This window comes from Lithobates pipiens, unplaced genomic scaffold, assembly GCF_037356315.1.
Source record: "Lithobates pipiens isolate NorthernLeopardFrog02 unplaced genomic scaffold, aLitPip1_a1.2 Scaffold_23, whole genome shotgun sequence".
Taxonomy (NCBI): Eukaryota; Metazoa; Chordata; class Amphibia; order Anura; family Ranidae; genus Lithobates; species Lithobates pipiens.
The window spans coordinates 254,719,774-254,741,113 of record NW_027507785.1 but is presented as its reverse complement, the minus strand read 5'-3'; the positions used below and the strand labels follow the sequence as shown (position 1 = coordinate 254,741,113).

At 42.5% G+C, this 21,340-nt stretch overlaps 1 protein-coding gene across 6 annotated transcripts in view; it reads right to left on the bottom strand.

Annotated features, from left to right (window-relative positions):
- Positions 1 to 21,340, bottom strand: part of AGL (amylo-alpha-1,6-glucosidase and 4-alpha-glucanotransferase) — a 171,619-nt gene that overhangs the window by 49,949 nt on the left and 100,330 nt on the right. For 4 of the 6 annotated variants that reach the window (XM_077453051.1, XM_077453050.1, XM_077453049.1 and 1 more), the window contains exons 12-14: positions 15,166 to 15,353; positions 8,136 to 8,259; positions 2,277 to 2,440 (exon numbers count right to left, since the gene is read on the bottom strand). In XM_077453051.1, coding sequence (XP_077309177.1) covers positions 2,277 to 2,440; positions 8,136 to 8,259; positions 15,166 to 15,353 — 476 coding nt within the window. Of the gene's footprint in view, positions 1 to 2,276; positions 2,441 to 6,201; positions 6,326 to 8,135; positions 8,260 to 15,165; positions 15,354 to 21,340 lie in introns of all 6 variants that reach the window. The other 2 variants (XM_077453052.1, XM_077453054.1) reach the window with 1 other exon arrangement.

Genomic DNA, 21,340 nt, shown 5'->3' with positions numbered 1-21,340 from the left:
GAAGCAGTGTGCTGACGGAAGCACTCAAATGAAGCGTGGGATGTTTCGTTACATACATACAGTATCTCACAAAAGTGAGTACACCCCTCACATTTTTGTAAATGTTTTATTATATTTTTTCATGTGACAAGACTGAAGAAATTACACTTTGCTACAATGTAAAGTAGTGAGCGTACAGCTTGTATAACAGTGTAAATTTGCTGTCCACTCAAAATAACTCAACACACAGCCATTAATGTCTAAAAACACTGGCAACAAAAGTGAGTACACCCCTATGTGAAAATGTCCAAGTTGGGCCCAAAGTGTCAATATTTTGTGTGGTCATCATTATTTTACAGCAATGCCTTAACCCTCTTGGCCATGGAGTTCACCAGAGCTGCATAGGTTGCCACTGGAGTCCTCTTCCACTCCTCCATGATAACATCACGGAGCTGGCTGATGTTAGAGACCTTGTGCTCATCCACCTTCCATTTGAGGATGCACCACAGATGCTCAATAGGGTTTAGGTCTGGAGACATGCTTGGCCAAGTCAATCACCTTTACCCTCAGCTTCTTTAGCAAGGCAGTGGTTGTCTTGGAGGTGTGTGTGGGGGGCGTTATCATGTTGGAATACTGCCCTGTGGCCCAATCGCCGAAGGGAAGGGATCATGCCCTGCTGCTTCAGTATGTCACAGAACATGTTGGCATTAACGATTCCCTCAATGAACTGTAGCTCCCCAGTGCCGGAAGCACTCATGCAGCCCCAGACCATGACACTCCCACCACCATGCTTGACTGTAGGCAAGACACACTTGTCTTTGTACTCCTCCCCTGGTTGCTGCCACACACGCTTGACACCATCTCAACCAAATAAGTTTATCTTGGTCTTATCAGGCTACAGGACATGGTTCCAGTAATCCATGTCCTTAGTCTGCTTGTCTTCAGCAAACTGTTTGCAGGCTTTCTTGTGCATCATCTTTAGAAGATATTCCTTCTGGGACGACAGCCATGCAGACCAATTTGATGCAGTTTGATGCGTATGGTCCAAGCACTGACCGGCTGAACCCCCACCCCTTCAACTACTGCAGCAATGCTGGAGGCACTCATACGTCCATTTCCAAAAGACAACCTCTGGATATGACGCCAAGCACATGCACTCAACTTCTTTGGTCAACCATGGTGAGCACTGTTCTCAGTGGAACCTGTCCTGTTAAACCGCTTTATGGTCTTGGCCACCGTGCTGCAGCTCAGTTTCAGGGTCTTGGCAATCTTCTCAAAGCCTATACCATCTTTATGTGGAGCAACAATGTTTTCTTTTTTCAGATCCTCAGAGAGTTCTTTGCCATGAGGTGCCAAGTTGAACTTTCAGTGACCAGTATGAGAGATTGAGAGCGATAACACCAAATTTAACATATCTGCTCCCCCATTCACATCTGAGTCCTTGTAACACTAACAAGTCACATGATATCGGGGAGGGAAAATGGCTAATTGGGCCCAATTTGGACATTTTCACTTAGGGGTGTACACACTTTTGTTGCCAGCAGTTTAGACATGGCTGTGTGTTGAGTTATTTTGAGGCGCCAGGAAATTTACAGGAAATTTACACTATTATACAAGCTGTACATCACTATTTTACATTGTAGCAAAGTGTAATTTCTTCAGTGTTATCACATGAAAAGATATAATAAAATATTTACAAAAATGTGAGGGGTGTACTCACTTTTGCGAGATACTGTATTTTTTTTTAGTCATCTGTTCTGCTACAGGGTATAGCGCAGACATTGTGTCTGGTTGACATCACAATGGGCGGCGACGAAGGAAGTACCCGCCCCGTTGTTATGGCAACGAAGGTACTCAATCAATCTGGCGCTTAGATCTGCCTTCATTGCATCATTTCCTGTTGTGAAATAACACAATGCAATCCTGCGGCAATGCCCACTGACTCCTGGGAATGATGAAACACATCTCCCAGGAGCATAGGTGCCACAAAAAATGATGTACATTCCCGTGGCCCAGAAGGCGGCAGAATACAGGAGACACCCTAGCAACAAGCTACAGAAAGTAAGCAAAAAAATTGCCAAATTTTGTTAAACTTGCACGAATATGCAGATTGAGATAAAGATTAAATTATGGGTGGAACTCCACTTTAAGAGAGGATGGCCCCATTAAATGACCCCATTAGCTACTTAGACAAGATCAGAAGAAGGGATTTCTGAATAAAATGGAAATCCTCTTTGAGCCTCTATTTGTACATTATAGCCTTATCATGATTCCTTAATTTGTAAAAATGTTCTTACTGCTATTGGACTTTCATTGTCATGTGTAACATCCATAAATAGTGCATGAGCAATTCCCGGAAACAGCGGCCTCAGGCAGGGTTGTACGAATGATCCCACAGGCTCTCCACCATAGCGATACACAAGTCGTCCTTCTTCATGGCTGTTGTACGCACTCATGGCCTCTGATTGAATGCATGAAAGCACAGATATAATTCTAACATAATCTTTTATTTATTACATTATAATACTAGGTGTAACATAAGACTATCTAATATATTTTGAATTTATAATAAATATCAATGAATTTAACAAAATGTTAACACTTGTGATAGTGCAGCCAAATCTTTTTCATGTGATCACGTATAAACTTGGAGCGCCACTCAAAGTTGGAGGATAACGGGTGTCCATATATGGGATAAGACGCCGCTCAAACCAACCCAGCACTTCAGATGTGGATATGGCTTTGTATGGCCTCAGCCAGCGCTGCTCCAGCCACATCCCCTGACATGTTTTGCCCTGCTTACTGGGCTTGGCCACAGAGGTGGGGAAGATGAGCAGGATAAAGGTTTATATGTGCATCATTAGTTATGTGTAATAGAGATAAATAGATCAGTCTTCAGGAAGAAAAAAAGCACAAAAAGAAAAAGTAAAAGGCATGAAGTAAAAAGTGAATGCATTGATTATAGATTTTTTTTTAAATTATAATTATTTATTGATGTCATTTTTCATTTTTGATCCCTGAGGAAGTCACGTGACCAGTGACGCAAGAGTCACTGGGTGGAGCCTTGTAATGTCATTTGCGGTGCCTATTACGGAAGCGTGGTGAGGGTGCGAGTGTGTCACTACTCCCATTTTATATTGCGGATTTTGTCCTTACCTGATGTAAGCAGTTTTTTTTTTTAATAAACAAGTTTTACTTTATCTGGCTATATTGCACTATGGTTGTTTTTTGTTTCCTTTAAGTGACATCTACACAAGAAATATTCGTTTTTTTGGAGCAAGCTTTTCTCTATATATGGAACTACCCAGTGGTGATTGATGGATGTGTTGGTGTTAAGATTCCATGCAGCATTTTGTCTTTGCTTGGGACCTGAATGTCTCTGCAGATCCACTAGCAGGATTCCCCATTCGCTATCTGATGAGCCTTGTTTGACCCTTTTGGTCATTGTTGGAGGTCGATGTTGGACTGATGCTTTGCTTTCCTTCTATCAAGTTACTGTTCTACAAGACATCCATCTCTATATAAACTGATTACTACCATTTGGTTTTACTCAGACTTTTTTTGTATTTTAGTTTTGTTTATTTTTGGATTTAATGTTAACAGCACACTATATTGAATAAGCGCATTACTCCCCCCTTCTTTTTTAATTTGTTTATGCAGTGATTTTTAGTACAATACTAAGTGGTTGCATTCTTTATATTTTTGTGTTTTTTGAGTTTACTCTGAATTTCTTTTTCACTATATTCATTGGAGTTTGATGTTCTATTTTTCAATTTAAACAACACATAGTAGTGTGCGAGTTTCATCCCTATAACACATTTTTCATTTTACTTCATTGTTTCATCACTAAATAATGAAAAAAAAAAACATTGACATTTTACTTCATGCCTTTTACTTTTTTCTTCTGATTTTTTTTCTTCCTGAAGCATTGGGTTGGTCTGAGCGGCGTCTTATCCCACACAATTTTTTTTAAATGTTGTAATTGTAATTGATGTTTAATATTGTAATTGATGTCAGAATAATACAAAGACGCTTTATTGTAGCAACTTAACGTGGCAGTAATCTCCCTTGGTTGATTTTTACCAATAGGTAAGCCTATAATAAGGCTTACCTATAGGTACAGTAAATATCTACTAAATGTGCACCATTTAAGAGATATTTACTTTAGAACCAGCCAGTGATGTCACCAGTACATGTGCTCTGTGGGAACGGCATGCCCGCATGGTTCTTTGACTGGTGCATGCATGCACAGGAGTGAAGTCATCGCGGCTCGCCCATTCATACCGAAGCCCTCAAATCCGGAAGGAAGATGGGGTGAAGATGGAAGCGCTTACAGTGGTGACATTTTCAGGTAAGTATGCGGTGCATTCTAGCACATTATGACTTAACCTGCCCGGGTTTTTTTGCTGCAGTTTACTACCACTTTAACCACTTGCCGACCAGCGCACGACGATGTACGTCGACCGAATGGCACGGGCAGGCAAATGGGCGTACATGTACGTCCCTTTAAATTTGCCGCCCTGCCATCGGGAGCGCACCGGCGGCGGCGCACTCCCGCGCTGGTCGGGAGCCCCATGAGTCCGGTCGCGGGACCCGCGGACTCGATCACCGCGGGCATCTCTGCGATCGTCTCACGGAGCAGCCAAATGGAGAAGTGCCGTTGTAAACAACATTTCTCCATTCTGCCTTGCAACTAGTGACGCTGATCTCTGCTCCATGTGATTGGAGCAGAGATCAGTGTTCACTAAATGAAAGCCCAACCCCCCCACAGTTAGTAACACGCCCCTAGGAACACTTAACCCCTACACTGCCACCCACTGGTTAACCCCTTCACTGCCAGTGTCATTTACACAGGAATCACTGCATTTATATAGCAGTGATTACTGTATAAATGACAATGGTCCCAAAAATGTGTCAAAAATGTCCGATGGGTCCCCCAAAATGTCGCAGTCACAATAAAAAATCGCTGATCGCCTCCATTACTAGTAAAAAAAATAATATAAAATTATTAATAAAAATGCTATAAAACTATCCCTATTTTGTAAATGCTATAACTTTTGCGCAAACCAATCAATAATCGCTTATTGCGATTTTTTTTACCAAAAATATGTAGAAGAATACGTATCGGCCTAAACTGAGGGAAAACATTTTTTTTTATATATTTTTGGGGGATATTTATTATAACAAAAAGTAAAAAATAATGTGTTTTTTTCAAAATTGTCGCTCTATTTTTGTTTATAGCGCAAAAAATAAAAACAGCAGCGGTGATCAAATACCACTGAAAGAAAGCTCTATTTGTGGGAAAGAAAGGACGTCAATTTTGTTTGGGAGCCATGTCGCACGACCGCGCAATTGTCAGTTAAAGCGACACAGTGCCGAATCGCAAAAAGTGGTCTGGTCTTTGACCAGCAAAATGGTCTGGTCTGAAAGTGGTTAAGGATGTGGAAATGTCAGTGCATGTATTTCAGTGAATGTGTATGTTTCATAAAATAACACTGTTGCCCCCAATCCAAACACAAGAACTTAAATGACAAAACGCAAACAGAAGATACAAATATATACATAACTATCATTTATAATTTTATATATATATATATATATATATATATATATATATATATATATATATATATATATATATATATATATATATATATACACACAAATATATATTTATATGTTTATATTTTGGCATAAAGCCCAACTCCAGCCAAATTGTTTTTTTAGTTTTAGATAGAAAATGGAAGGGTTGGAACTTGTATCAAAGATTTTGGTGCCATCCATGTCATCACTGGTGACACCAGTGGACAGGAATACACAGGTAAAAATAATAACCTGACAAATATATCTGTCTAACCCTTCCCCAATCTATTAGATAAACATGCTTTTGTTGTTGTCACTGCTCCCACTACAGAAATGTCCCATCAATTCCTGTCCTTGTGACAACTTTTTTGGGGGACAGGTAGTTAGGGGAAATCTCTCCAACAGGAACACTAATAAAAAACTAACAGGTTCTAACCCTTCACCCCTTTATACAAAACTAAAAAAAATAGTTTGGCTGGAGATGAGTCATTTAATTTTAAATTGTGCTGAGGATTTGCAAAGGCTCAAAGGCAAATGTGTGTTGCATAAGCATATAGTACATTTCCAGTTATTATCTTGTTAGAAAAGCAGGAGTTGCTGCAGAGTTAATACATGCAAAAAAAAAAAAAAAGCGCCTACCTCTTATGAGGGAATTTATGCCCAGCCTAGTGACAAATACATTGTCCAACTCCTCACTCCCAGTGAACAGTTCAGCCACCACATACAAGTCCGGACGCAACTTCCTCGCAGCATCCAGCAAGTACTACAAACAGCACAGCCAAGGGACAGCAGGAGACACAAGGAAAGGAAAGACAGCATAGAGCAGAAAGAAACCAGGAGATGAGAAGTAAAGAGTACAAGTGGTTAGAAAGAGAGAAGGAGGAGAAGACAGAACAGAGCAGAGAAAATCAAGGGGTGGGATGTAGAATGTACAAATGGTTAGATAGGGGGTGACAGGAGCAGGGGAAACCAGCAGATAGGAAGGACAAAGTATAAATGGTTAGATAGAGAAAGGGAAATAAGAAAACCAGGAAACAGGAGGCAAAAAGTACAAGATGGAGAGCATGCGAAATAGGTCAGAGCAGTGGAGACCAGAAAATGAAGAATAACATGTACAAAAGGAAGAAGGACAAGACAGCACAGAGCAGAGAAAACCAAGAAATTGAGAAAGAAAGAAAGAAAGAAAGAAAGAAAGAAAGAAAGAAAGAAAGAAAGAAAGAAAGAAAGAAAGAAAGAAAGAAAGAAAGAAAGAAAGAAAGAAAGAAAGAAAGAAAGAAAGAAAAAAGAGAAAGAAAAAAGAGAGAAAGAAAAAGAGGATGAGAGTAAGAAAACGAAAAAAAAAAGAAAGAAAGAAAGAAAGTAAGAGAGAAAGAAAAGGCAGTTAGGAAGATAAAAGGAGAAGAGAGTGCAGAGCAGAGGAAACCAAGAGATGGAGAAAGGAACGAAGAAAAAGAGAGAAAGAAAGCAAGAAAGAAAAATAAAGAGAAAGAGAGTAAGAAAAAGATAGAAAGAAAAAAAAAGAAAGAAAGAAAGGCAGTTAGGAAGATATAAAGGAGAAGAGAGCACAGAGCAGAGGAAACCAAGAGATGGAGAAAGAAAGAAAAAAAAAAGAAAGAAAAAGAGAGAGAGAGAAGGAAAAAGAAATAAAGAAAAAGGAAGAAAAAAAAAGAGAAAGAAAAAAAAAAGAGAGAAAGAAAAAGAAAGAGAACGAGAGTAAGAAATTGAAAGAAAAAAAGAAAGAAAGAAAGAAAGAAAAGGCAGTTAGGAAGATAAAAGGAGAAGACAGTGAAGAGCAGAGGAAACCAAGAGATGGAGAAAGAAAGAAAGAAAAAGAGAGAAAAAAAGATAAAGAAAAAAGAGAGAAAGAGAGTAAGAAAGAAAGAAAGAAAGGCGGTTAGGAAGATAAAAAGGAGAAGAGAGCACAGAGCAGAGGAAACCACGTGATGGAGAAAGAAAGAAAGAAAGAAAGAAGGAAAGAAAGAAAGAAAGAAAGAAAGAAAGAAAGAAAGAAAGAAAGAAAGAAAGAAAAAGAAAGCGAATGAGAGTAAGAAAAAGAAAGAAAGAAAGAGACAGTTAGGAAGATAAAAAGGAGAAGAGAGCGCAGAGCAGAGGAAACCAGGATATGGGCAGTAAAAAGCACAAGTGGATAGAAAAAGAAATAGGAAAAGGTGTAGGAAACAAAATTACAAGAGTAAAGAAAAAACATGAACAACAACCCAGACAGAGAGGACACAAAGAAATATAAGAGAGTAAGATGACTTAGCAAGAAAGATGATGAAGAAGAAGCAATAAAAAGTAACAAAGGTGAGTATGGGGAGGTAGGATATGACAAAGAAATAGAAAATAAAAGTTAATTTGAGAAATGAAGGCGATGAATGGAGTGGGGGAGGTGTTCGGAGCAGAGAATGAAGCCGAAACACATGCAAAGGATGCAGAGCAGAAAGTTTCATTCAGGAAGGAAAGATGGAGAGATTAAGATGGAAGGAGTTAAGAAGGAGAGAGAAAAACATGGCAGTGTTTAGTATTTGTCTGCAGCATTAAAGTACATTAGAGCAGCTTCACAAAGCAGATACCTCGAATGAGGCTGGTTATCCCCAGGCGGTTGACAAACACATTGTCGATATATTCACTGCCTGTGAAGAGCTCAGCAATCACATACAGATTGGGCCTCACTGACCGGGCTACGGCCAGCATTTCCTACAGATACAAAGTGTCAGGTGTAATATTGTTTCTCATATAGCTCTACACACCATATACTTACACTCTATATAATATAATATATTTATATAGTACTAAGTCATGTACCCTCCCAGCATCACTAGAGTATCAAAGCACAAATGATACTATGGGGTTGATTTACTAAATGCAAAAAGACTGTGCACTTTGCAAGTGCAGTTGCACTCATTTTCTGCTGAGCTTAATAAATGTGGTGAAGCTCTGCTAATTTCCATCATCCAATCATTACAACCAAAAATACAGATTTCGTTTTTTATGTCCATTGCACCTTATTGGGTAGTCCTTACAAAGTGAAGCTTCACCACATTTGCTAAGCAAAGTATTGTCTATTAGCCTTTTAATAAATCAACCCCTATATATACTGATGTTATAAAAAAAAAAAAAAAAAAAGCTGTGTGCCAATTTTTTTTTCTAACTTTTAGGAAAATTTTAAACATACGAAAAAAGTCACTTGACAAAAAATAATTATCACCTCTCATTCCCAGGCCATAAAGCTGGCGGGTAAATGTATGTGAAAAAGTTAAGTATCATTAGCAACAAAAGTACATATGGACAATGAATGTCCTACAGTAATAAAAGTACACATTGTTATTTACAGAGATCTTACGGGGAAATGTATGTGTCTAATAAGCGTGTATGTAAACCTAAAATCCATTTTCAGTATGTGTAGTATCATGCCACACTGAATATAGTTTTCTAAAAACCTCTGTTAAAAAAAAGCTGAAACGCGCGTTTAGAAACGCGCGTTTTGCCGCGTTTGCATGTCGCGTTTAGACGCGTTTAGACGCGTTTAGACGCGTTTGCGTTTAGACGCGTTTATAAAGATAACATCATGTAGACCCTCCCCAAGCTCTCAAAGCATTTTTTTTAACTATTTCTGCTATTTTGATCAGAGTGAGCAGCAGCAGCATAGAGAGCAGTTGTACACTTGCATTTGCCGTGTCACTTGCCACGGCACCTGCCACAAGTTGTGGATTGTCCACTTGCCACGTCACTTGCCACAAGTTGGGGATTGTCCACTTGCCACATCACCTGCCACGTCACCTGCCACAAATTGTGGATTGTCCACTTGCCACGTCACTTGCCACATCACCTGCCACGTCACTTGCCACGAGATGTGGATTGTCCACTTTCCACGTCATCTGCCATGCCACCTGCCACAAGCTGTGGATTGTCCACTTGCCACGTCACCAGCCACATCACCTGCCACAAGTTGTGGATTGTCTACTTGCCGCGTCACTTGCCACATCACCTGCCACGTCACCTGCCACAAGTTGTGGATTGTTCACTTGCCACGTCACCTGCCACGTCACCTGCCACAAGTTGTGGATTGTCCACTTGCCACGTCACTTGCCACAAGCTGTGGATTGTCCACTTGCCACATCACTTGCCACGTCACCTGCCACATCACTTGCCACGTCACCTGCCACAAGTTTTGGATTGTCCACTTGCCACGTCAGCTGCCACGTCACTTGCCACAAGATGTGGATTGTCCACTTTCCACGTCATCTGCCATGCCACCTGCCACAAGCTGTGGATTGTCCACTTGACACGTCACCAGCCACATCACCTGCCACAAGTTGTGGATTGTCCACTTGCCACGTGACTTGCCACATCACCTGCCACGTCACTTGCCACATCACCTGCCACAAGTTGTGGATTGTCTACTTGCCGCGTCACTTGCCACTTCACCTGCCACGTCACTTGCCACGTCACCTGCCACAAGTTGTGGATTGTTCACTTGCCACGTCACCTGCCACGTCACCTGCCACAAGTTGTGGATTGTCCACTTGCCACGTCACTTGCCACATGCTGTGGATTGTCCACTTGCCACATTACTTGCCACGTCACCTGCCACGTCACTTGCCACGTCACCTGCCACAAGTTTTGGATTGTCCACTTGCCACGTCAGCTGCCACGTCACTTGCCACATCACCTGCCACGTCACCTGCCACAAGTTGTGGATTGTCCACTTGCCACGTCACTTGCCACATCACCTGCCACGTCACTTGCCACGAGATGTGGATTGTCCACTTGCCATGTCACTTGCTACGTCACCTGCCACGTCACTTGCCACGTCAGCTGCCACGTCACTTGCCACAAGATGTGGATTGTCCACTTGTCACATCACCTGCCACATCACTTGCCACATCACCTGCCACAAGTTGTGGATTGTCCACTTGCCACGTCACTTGCCACATCACCTGCCACGTCACTTGCCACAAGATGTGGATTGTCCACTTTCCACGTCACCTGCCATGCCATCTGCCACAAGTTGTGGATTGTCCACTTACCACGTCACCAGCCACATCACCTGCCACAAGTTGTGGATTGTCCACTTGCCACACCACTTTCCACGTCACCTGCCACGTCACCTGCCACAAGATGTGGATTGTCCACTTGCCACGTCACCAGCCACATCACCTGCCACAAGTTGTGGATTGTCCACTTGCCACGTCCCTTGCCACGTCCCCTGCCACGTCACCTGCCACAAGTGGATTGTCCACTTGCCACATCACTTGCCACATCACCTGCCACAAGTTGTGGATTGTCCACTTGCCACGTCACCTGACACAAGTTGTGGATTGTCCACTCGCCACGTCACTTGCCACATCCCCTGCCACAAGTGGATTGTCCACTTGCCACATCACTTGCCCCATCACCTGCCACAAGTTGTGGATTGTCCACTTGCCACGTCAGCTGACACAAGTTGTGGATTGTCCACTCGCCACGTCACTTGCCACATCACCTTCCACAAGTGGATTGTCCACTTGCCACGTCACTTGCCACGTCCCCTGCCACAAGTGGATTGTCCACTTGCCACGTCACTTGCCACGTCACCTGCCACAAGTTATGGATTGTCCACTTGCCACGTCACATACCAGTCACCTGCCACAAGTTGTTGATTTTCCACTTGCCACGTCACCTGCCAAGTCACTTGCCGCGTCACCTGCCAGGTCACTTGCCACGTCACCTGCCACAAGTTGTCTATTGTCCACTTGCCACGTCAGATGCCAGTCACCTGCCACAAGTTGTTGATTTTCCACTTGCCACGTCACCTGCCAAGTCACTTGCCGCGTCACCTGCCAGGTCACTTGCCACGTCACCTGCCACAAGTTGTCTATTGTCCACTTTCCACGTCACTTGCCACTTCACCTGCCACGTCACTTGCCACAAGTTGTGGATTGTCCACTTGCCACATCACTTGCCACCTGCCATGTCACTTGCCACAAGTTGTGGATTGTCCACTTGCCACGTCACTTGCCACAAGTTGTGGATTGTCCACTTGCAATTGCAATTGTTTAAAATATTTTTCTAATGGTTTTTCATCATTTGCAATCATTTTTGAGATTTTTAATGTAAAAAAAAAGGTCACCTTTAAAAACGCATATAAACGCAAACGCGGCTAAACGCGGTAGCGGCGTTTTGCCGCGTTTTACCGCGTTTTGCCGCGTTTTGCGTCTGAAACGCAGAAATTTTTGTTTCTGAACGCATTTTTTTGCTTCTGGAAAAACGAGATTAAACGCAACTGCATATAAACGGAAAAAAACGAGACTGTGTGCATGGACACATAGGATAACATTGAATGAGTTCAGGTGCAGTTGAAAAAACTGTCCAACTGCATCTGAACGCGCGTTTAACTGCGTCTCGTGTGCATGAGGCTTAAACGAATGATATTTTGTGACTTTGTTTCAAAGGTTTTCTAGCTGGAGATCCTGCCACTAAAAGCACTTCCTGTTGCATGCTGTGTGCTCTTTCAAGGGATTTGTAAAGGCTGAAGATCTTTTACCTTAATGCATTCTATGCATTAAAGCGGGAGTCCGCCGTTTTTTTTTTTTAATGCCAGCAGCTACAAATACTGCAGCTGCTGACTTTTAAAATAATGACACTTACCCGCCCAGCGCGCCCGCGATGTCGGCACCCGAAGCCGATCTCTCGATCGTCTCTCAGGTGCTGCCGCTGCCATCTTGGGTATGGGAATCAGGAAGTGGATCCTTGCGGCTTGATTTCCCGGTTCCCTACTGCGCATGCGCGAGTCGCGCTGCGCAATAAGGATGGTCTCCGCTGTCTCTGGGATCCGTGTGTTTCCCAGCAGACAGCGGGGGACCTTCGGAAAGGGGCGTAGATTCTGCGGAAAGGGGCGTACCTTCTGCAGATATCTATGCCGGAAGTGGGTGCAGATACCTGTACTGTACAGGTACCTGCACCCCCCTCCCCCATGAAAGGTGCCAATTGTGGCGCCGGAGGGGGGGAGGGTTCCAATGAGCTCCAATGGGTTCCAATGAGCGGAAGCTCCACTTTAGGGTGGACCTCCGCTTTAAGGCAAAAAACCTTTTCTGACAGAGGATCCCTTAAGCTCCCCCCTCATACTTACCCAAGCCGTATCTTGATTCAGCAATGTGCACAAGAGCTCTATCTGCTTTCTCCCTTCTCATTGTACAGACTGAAATAGTAGTAGCCATTAGCTCCTGCTGCTGTCAATCAAATTCTGTGACAAGGGAGCCCCCCGCTCTCTTTTCCTGGGACTGTGCTGCCCTTTCTGTGTCAATAGATGCAGACAGGGCAGCTCGAAAGCAAGTCCATATTAGTGCCCCCATAGAAAGTGGCTTTCTTATTGCTCAAAAGGAGAAGCCAGGAACGCTGGTGAGAAAAGGAGGATCGGGCTGCTCTGTGCAATACCATTGGTACAGAGTAGTTAAGTATAACATGTTTGTTATTTTAATTAGGGATCAAACGATTATCGGGAAGGCCAATTATCGGCGGCCGATATCAGCATTTTTCTGAAAAATCGGTATCGGTCTGAAACTAGACTGATATTGTTTCAAGGGGTGTTACCGAGGTGATGCATGCAGCCAATACCATTGTTTAGAGCGGACGGTCAGATTTATTGTAATAACAACCGATGTGGCTCAGAAGCCGCTCGGCTGTTATTACAAGCAACAGGAGGGGACGTCCCCACCCCTCCCGCTGCTCGTTCGGACTCTCCCGCCCCACTGGGAGGCCCGAGCAACAAGCCGGCATGTCCGCCTGCTGCCCGTAGACCCAAAAAAAGGGGATGCTTCATTTGGGTCTCGGATCTAGTAATCTGAAAGCGATGTCCCGGATTACTGGCATCTTAAAGGCACCAGTTTTAAAAAATAAAGTATTCAACATGACATTTTGAATACTTTGAAGTGCAAAGGAGGGGTCTGGGGTCTATAGACCCCCAATCTCTCCATAAAGAGTACCTGTCAATGCCTATTACTGTCACAAGGGATGTTAACTTTCCGTGTGAGAGCAATAACAGTGATTAAAAAACATAAAAATTTAAAATGACAGTGTAAAAAAAATGTATTTAATGTACAATATATCGGCCAAAAATATCGGCTATCGGCAGGAGAGGTGGTCGACGTATCGGTATCGTATCACCACCAGAAAAAACATATTGGCCGATCCCTAATTTTAATATAAAGAAATACAATTTAATAAACTTTTCGTTTTTTTGCTGGGCTGCCATGAGGTCTATTAGATAGGCAACCCAACAGCCAACTGAAGGAGCACACACAGTAAACTGACAATTTTGCTTCTAATTGCAAGGTAATGGTTTAGTGTTGTCAGGTAGTATCTCCAGGCAGAAAACCTTCGGAACGTATTCTCAAGAACGATTTGCTGAATAAAACTGTGTACATAATGTCAAAAATACTGAAAAAAGATTAAGAATTCCATACACTTTAACCATTTCCAGCCAGCTGGAGTCAGCCCTTCAAAAGTTTGCAATGCCCAAGGCATTACTCTTGGCTATCACCTGTGCCACTGGCTCCTGTTAGTAAACAATGACCAGGAGCTGTCAATGCCACGGTGCTGTAGGGAGTCATTTGAGTGCAGAGAACAAGAATGTACACACATACGGGGCAACTCAGTTTGAAAGCCCACCGCCTCGTTGTCACATATGTGCATACAAGCAGTTTTAAGGGGTTCGCCAACATAAAATGATGCTGTCCTTTTGCCACACTGTGGGGTTGAGTTAATAAACCCGGAGAGTGCAAAATCTGGTGCACCTCTGCATAGTAACCAATCGGCTTCCAGTTTTTTTTTTGTCAAAGCTTAATTGAATAAGCTGAAGTTAGAAGCTGATTGGTTTCTATGCAGAGCTGTACCACATTGTGCACTCTCCAGTTTTAGTAAATCAACCCTAATGTCAGGTTTTTATGTTTAACTACAAAGAAAGAAAAATGAGACAATAGCAAGAAAAACTTTTTTTTAGAGTGAGATTTAGAACCTCTTTCATTACTTAACTTTTGAAATTTACTAATTAAACTACTCAGTAGCCCCTTTAATTAGATCCCCTCACTTTCTTTCCTGCTAACAATTAGTAGAACCCTCCTCAAGGAGGACCTAGACAACAATAAAAGCTAGACAGAGGTTCTAACTTTTCTCTACTGTATCCAAAAGAAATACAAGTTTTAATTGGAGTTCCACTACAGATTAAATATATTCTTTTGCCACCACAGTTTGAAGTACATTACAGGCATACCCCACTTTTAAGTACACAATGGGGTTTATTTACTAAAGATGAAAAGTGAAAAATCAGGCTCACTTCTGCATAGAAACCAATGAGCTTCCAGGTTTTATTACAAAAGCTTAATTGAACAATCTGGGGTTAGAAGCTCATTGGATTCTATGCAGAACTGAGTCTGATTTTGCACTTTTCAGCTTTAGTAAATAAACCCCATTGTGTACTTAAAAGTGGGGTATGCCTGTACTATTCTCTGAACTACATCACTGAGTGACAACTGAAGTATTTTCTTTCATACCTGGACAAGATGTAGAACATCTACAAAAAACATCACTCAATATTTGATCAGAAAGTGTTATGAAGTTGCTTACCTCTGCCACGTGAATTGGTGTGGAGTGGCAGTTGTCAAGGCGCACTCCATGAAAATGCTTAGCAGTGATCTCTGTATACTTCTTCATATGTTCCCACAGATAAGGACAGTCTGAGGGCTTGTCCCCATACCTCAGCTTTACACTGTCCCCCCAGCAGATCAGTTCTCTGCGCAGGTACACATTGGAATCTGAAAAAAGTGAGATCATAAGGATATATACTGTAGCATCCTACAATGTGTAAAATATATTTAAAAACTAACGTTGGCTGATTTAAAATGTACAGCTGAAAGGTTTACTCTTTAAAAGGAAAATATATATTTTTAATAAGCATATCTTTTGTGATATTTCCACAATAATTTTGATATGACTTTAATATTGTAAAGAGGTTCTATCATAGTAATTTTACAGTTCTGACTTCATGTTGCTTGATGCTTTCTAACCCTAGTTATGAAGCCTGACAAACCTCCCTCCCCTCCTGCCGAGGCCGCTCCGTACACAGCCATGAAGGAGATAGGGGATTTATAGCTGTAGCTTGTCTCCGATATGTGTACTTTCCTGAGACAAATTCTACTTTCTCGGGAATGTGCTCACAGGCAAGAGAAGCTGCAGCTATGAATCAGCCGTCTCCTTCATGGCTGTTGTCAGCCACATCAGGAGCAGAGGGGGGCAGGTCAGACCTCATAATTAAGGTCAAAGAGCACAGAAACACAGGACAGTATTACATGTATTTTGTGCCATAGGGGAGAGAACTGTAAAATAAAAATTATACTGACAGATCTTCTTTAAATGCTTGCACATTCACATTTTTCCTATTATATCAAAGCACAACTCTAGCCTGACCCCACTGGATGATCCTAAATATTTCTTCCCATCCTGGCTGCATAATAGCAAAGCTCTTTTTACTTTGTTCCCTACTGCATGGTTCCTACCTACTCTGCATTTTATAACTTCAGACTACATGACGTCCAGCACCGTAATGAGCGGGCTTTACTAACTGCAGTATGTAATTCTAACTGATGAGCCCTGTTATGCTTACAATAAAAGTTGTGTCACTACAACTTCCACCTGTCCCTACCACTGAGACAGGTGCAATATCTCCTGGCATATGTTGTCCCCGAGCGGTGTACATCTCTGCTTTATGATGTCAGCTTGCTGTTTTAAGCCTTATACACACAGTACGATTGTTGACCAGCTGAGCGCCTGATTTTTGTCAAAAGGGCGTGTGCCTGGATCTTGTCTCGCATACCAACGGTACACAATTGTCGTGCCACAAACACGAACGTAGTGCCGTACTACAAGGAATTTCAGCTCTTCAGCACCACCCTATGGGCCCCTTCTGCTAATTTTGTGTTTCGTGAGCATTGATTCCGAGCATGCGCGTTTGTACTTTTGACTTTTGTGTGACGGATTTGTGTACTGACCATACGAAAATCTGACGTCAAACTGTTGTCCACCAAAAATTTACTAGCCTGTCATCCAATATTTGTTGGCCGAAAATTGGACAACAATTGTCAAAAGGAGCATACTAACGGTAAGATTTTAGGACAACAGTCTGTCAACAGACAATTCCCTGCCAACAATCTTACCATGCGTATGAGGCTTTACTTTTCTGACTAGCCAACACTGAATACAGGCATACCCCACTTTTAAGTACACAATGGGGTTTACTTACTAGCTGAAAAGTGCAAAATCAGGCTCCCTTCTGCATAGAAACCAATGAGCTTCCAGGTTTTATTACCAGGCTTAAAGGGGTTGTAAAGGTAAATATTTTTTCACCTTAATGCATTCTATGCATTAAGGTGAAAAAACATCTGACACTGCCCCCAGCCCCCCCCCCCCGCCCCGTTTTACTTACCTGACCCCTCGAAAATCCCCCGCCGTCCTCTTCACTGCTCAGCCTGGCCGCTGATTGGCTGGAGTGGATGGAAAGCAGCGCAGCCATTGGCTCGCGCTGCTGTCAATCACATCCACTGATGCAGTGCGCCAGCGGGCAGGGCCGTGTGATACAGCGAGCGGCTATAGCCTGCCGGCTGTATCACGAGAGCGCACCCGCAGGTGCTTCTCACCATGGGACGGGAGCTCGCATGAACGTGAGAAGTACCTGCGTCAGGAAGCAGAGACAGCCGCCGAGGGACCCCAGAAGAGCAGGTTTGGGGCCATTCTGTGCTAAACAAGGTACACAGTGGAGGTAAGTATAACATGTTTGTTATTTAACCCCCCTGGCGGTATTCCCGAGTCTGGCTCGGGGTGGAATTTTCATACCAAAAGCGGTATCCCGAGCCAGACTCGGGACCGCATCGCTGGATCCAGTAGGAGGTTTACTTACCTTCTCCCTCGGATCCAGCGTTGTCTCCCCGCTGTACGAGCGAGCCGTGTCTCGCTCGATGCATCACATCGCCGATCTCCATTCCCTGCGAGCGTTGTGACGCACGGGGACGGAGATCGGCGCCAAATTCAAAAAGTGAAACAAACAGTAAACATACAATATAATGTAATCTTACAGATTACATTGCTGTATGTAAATATTTCACATCCCCGTTGTCCCTAGTGGTCGGCCCAGTGTCCTGCATGCAGTTTTATGTAATAAAAACTGTTCTTTATGCCTGGAAACTGGAGATTGTCCATAGCAACCAAAACTGTCCCTTTACATCAAAAATGGTTTTAGATCAGCTAGAAAACAGCAATAATAAATTGGAATCACTCGCAGAATTGAGCGATAGGGATTTGTGGGGAGATCCGTCATCAAATACTGAAAAGTAATGACAGTGACAATTCTGCAACTGAGCAAATTTCAGTGTTTTTGATTTGATTACATTATTGAATAATTTTTATTATTGTTATATTATTATTTGGTACAATTATTTATAATTATTTATTATATTATAATTTATGATTTCATTTTTCAAACTTTATTATACCCGGGATGTCTGCTAGACTCTGGTTTGGACAGATTTAAGTGAGGTATTCCTAAGAATTGCAGGACTACAATATAAAACGCCAAATTTTCATGCAAAATAATGGTACCGCTTTTAGCACCTAAAATCCGAAATAATCGTACCGCCAGGGAGGTTACAAAAAAAATAAAAAATTACTTTACAATCCCTTAAACTGAAAAAGGTGGGGTTAGAAGCTCATTGGTTTCTGTGCAGCAGTGAGCCTGATTTTGCACTTTCCAGCTTTAGTAAATAAACCCCATTGTGTACTTAAAAGTGGTGTATGCCTGTAGTTGGAAGGAAGAATCACAGCCACTTGAACTTTGCAAAGAATTCGATTTTAAAGGTATTTAAGAATGGCGTAAATCAAAATACATGCAGGAAGGGGCACAGCGAGCAGGGAGAACTCGGTTCCTTCATTAACATGCATCCTTGATTTGGGCAATTTATTTGCCTCATTTATGAGATTAGCCAGACAGGGAGTGCAATCTACGCGATAAGTTGGTCCACTCATAGCTTTGCATTGTGAGAAGGGGTAGTAAATCGCAATCATTGTGCACTACTCTGCAAAGCAGGAAGCCGAACCCTAGCACGCAATGAGCAAATATGTTATATATATATATATATTTTTTTTTTTTTTTTTTATTTTTTTTTTAAACTTTACACATTGATAACAAGGCCATTCAGATCAGAGTATTCTTATCTTTTCAATTGTTCATTTTCAATTCTTAAATTCGCTTAAAGGCATATCTAAAAACATAACTGCAAAGGAGGATAAAGTTTTACCCCATTAATACATTTTTCTAAACTAACAGTTATCAAATTTTTTTTATAAATATATTTATGCATTGAGACGTTTAGCATTTCTGTGTGTTCAGCATATCTGGGTCATAAAAATCAGAACTCTATTACATTACAAAAGTGGCCTGTCAATGACCCTATCACCTCTCACATTACCGGCTGGCCAAAGCAGCAGAGTTCTACAGCACGGCATTGGCTAGCATGCAGTACATGTTTCCAGAAAGTGAAATCTACCAAACTGCTATTTGTGAACATTATTCAGAGGCACCTAAACATGAAAGTAATTGTACCATATAATAATATTTTATTGCACTCTAGTTTTCCAACACATTTTATACTGTATGGCTGCTCATATATTTCTAAGATCAGTTAAACTTGTATACATGAGTTGACAATATGCAACAAGAAGGAAAAGCATTAATAGGATAAGTAGTAACTGGAACTATTTTCAGTTTTGATTGTAATGAAGATTAGAATTCCTTTTTTCAAATACATTTAAAACATTTTGATAAAACTGAAGTATGCCAACATGTACTACAGGACAGGTACATAGCAAAGCAGACTCACCTTAAAGCGGAGCTCCACCCTAAAGTGGAACTTTCGCTCATCAGATCCCCCCCCCCCTCTGGTGCCACAATTGGCACCTTTCAGGGGGGAGGGTGGTGCAGATACCTGTATAATACAGGTATCTGCATCCACTTCTGATGCCCGGATATCCCCCCCCCGACCCCCCCCCCCCGTTCTGGGAAACACACAGTTCCCAGAACACAACGGGGACCAATGAAGCCACGCAGAGTGACTCATGTGCAGTAGGGAACCGGGCAGTGAAGCCGCAACGCTTCACTTCCTGATTCCCTGACCGAGGATGGCAGTGGGGGCAGCCGAGGGTGATTGCTTGTCATCTGCTGACGACATTGCGGGCACCCTGGAACAGGTAAGTGTCCATTTATTAAAAGTCAGCAGCTGCAGTATTTGTAGATGCTGGTTTTTAATAACTTTTTTTTAAGGTGGAGCTCTGCTTTAAGACCCCTTTCACACTGGGGTGTTTTGCAGGCACTATAGCGTTAAATATAGAACCTGCAAACCGCCCTAAAACAGCTGCTTAATTCACTCCAGTGTGAAAGCCCTCGGGCTTTCACACTGGAGCGTTGCACTGGCAGGGCATCAGAAAAAGTCCTGCCAGCAGCTTCTTTGGAGCTTTGGAACTCACCGCTCCTCCACCGCTGCTCCCCGCTGAAATCAATGGGGCAGCGATGTCATACGGCCAGCAAAACGCCGATGCGGTTGTGATTTAACCCCTTTTTGGCTGCTAGCAGCCGAATAGCGCCTCTAAAACTACGGTAAAGCGGCGCTAAAAATAGCGCCGCTTAACCGCTGACGCCAGTGGCGGCACAGTGTGAATGGGGTCTAAGAAATCTACATGATCCCAGAGCAGGCACCTAAAGCTTATGTTCTTATAAAACCTTTTCTGTGTTCTCTGGGAATTTTGGAAGCAATCTGCATGCCGATTACCTGATGTACAGTGTTTAGGACTCCTCTCAACCCACTTTCTACTCTGTAATTATGAGTAGTAATGAAATGCGTCTACTGAAAGTCTACTGAAAGTTCTTTATTTTCTTGTAAGAACTATTCTGCCAAACAATATGGCAAGAACCGTGGTAGCAGAAAGTTCTGTATACACAATGGAACCTCTAGACATTATAATTTGCTTGAATTTACATTTATCTTTCTCGTACATCACGGGACACAGAGACTCAGTAATTACTGGTGGGATGTCCCAGAGCAATGCTATCTGAGGGGAGGGGAACCACACAACATAGGGTGTACTCAGACCTGAGGACCATGTACCGCTGTCTGCAGCACACTATGCCCAAAGGCGAAATCCTCATGCCTCATCACATCCACTTGATAAAATTTGGTGAATGTATGGATTGATGACCAGGTTGTAGCTTTGCAGATTTGAGCCATGGAGGTCTGGGGATGCAACGCCCACGAAGCACTAACAGCCCTAGTGGAGTGCGCCTTGATCTGAAAAGGTTGGATCCTTTGCTTCAAACCAAAAGCTTGAACAATTACTTGTTTAATCCATTTAGCAATGGTAGATTTTGATGCTGCCTGTCCTCTCTGGCAATACGAACAAAACATCAGTTTTGCGAACCTGAGCCGTCGCTTCCAGATAGGCTCTGACTGCTCTCACTACATCCAAAGAATGTAGTGACTTCTCTTCCGTAGAACAGGGATTTGGAAAAAAGAAAGGCAGAACAATATCTTGGTTCAGATGAAAACCTGAGACCACCTTTGGTAGAAAACTAGGATGAGGGCATAAAACACCAATCTATCCTTGTGCATTATCAGATATGGTTCTTTAAAAGAGAGGGCTGCTAATTCTGATAGCCTTCTGGCAGAAGAAATGGCCACCAGAAAAATGAATTTCCTTGTCA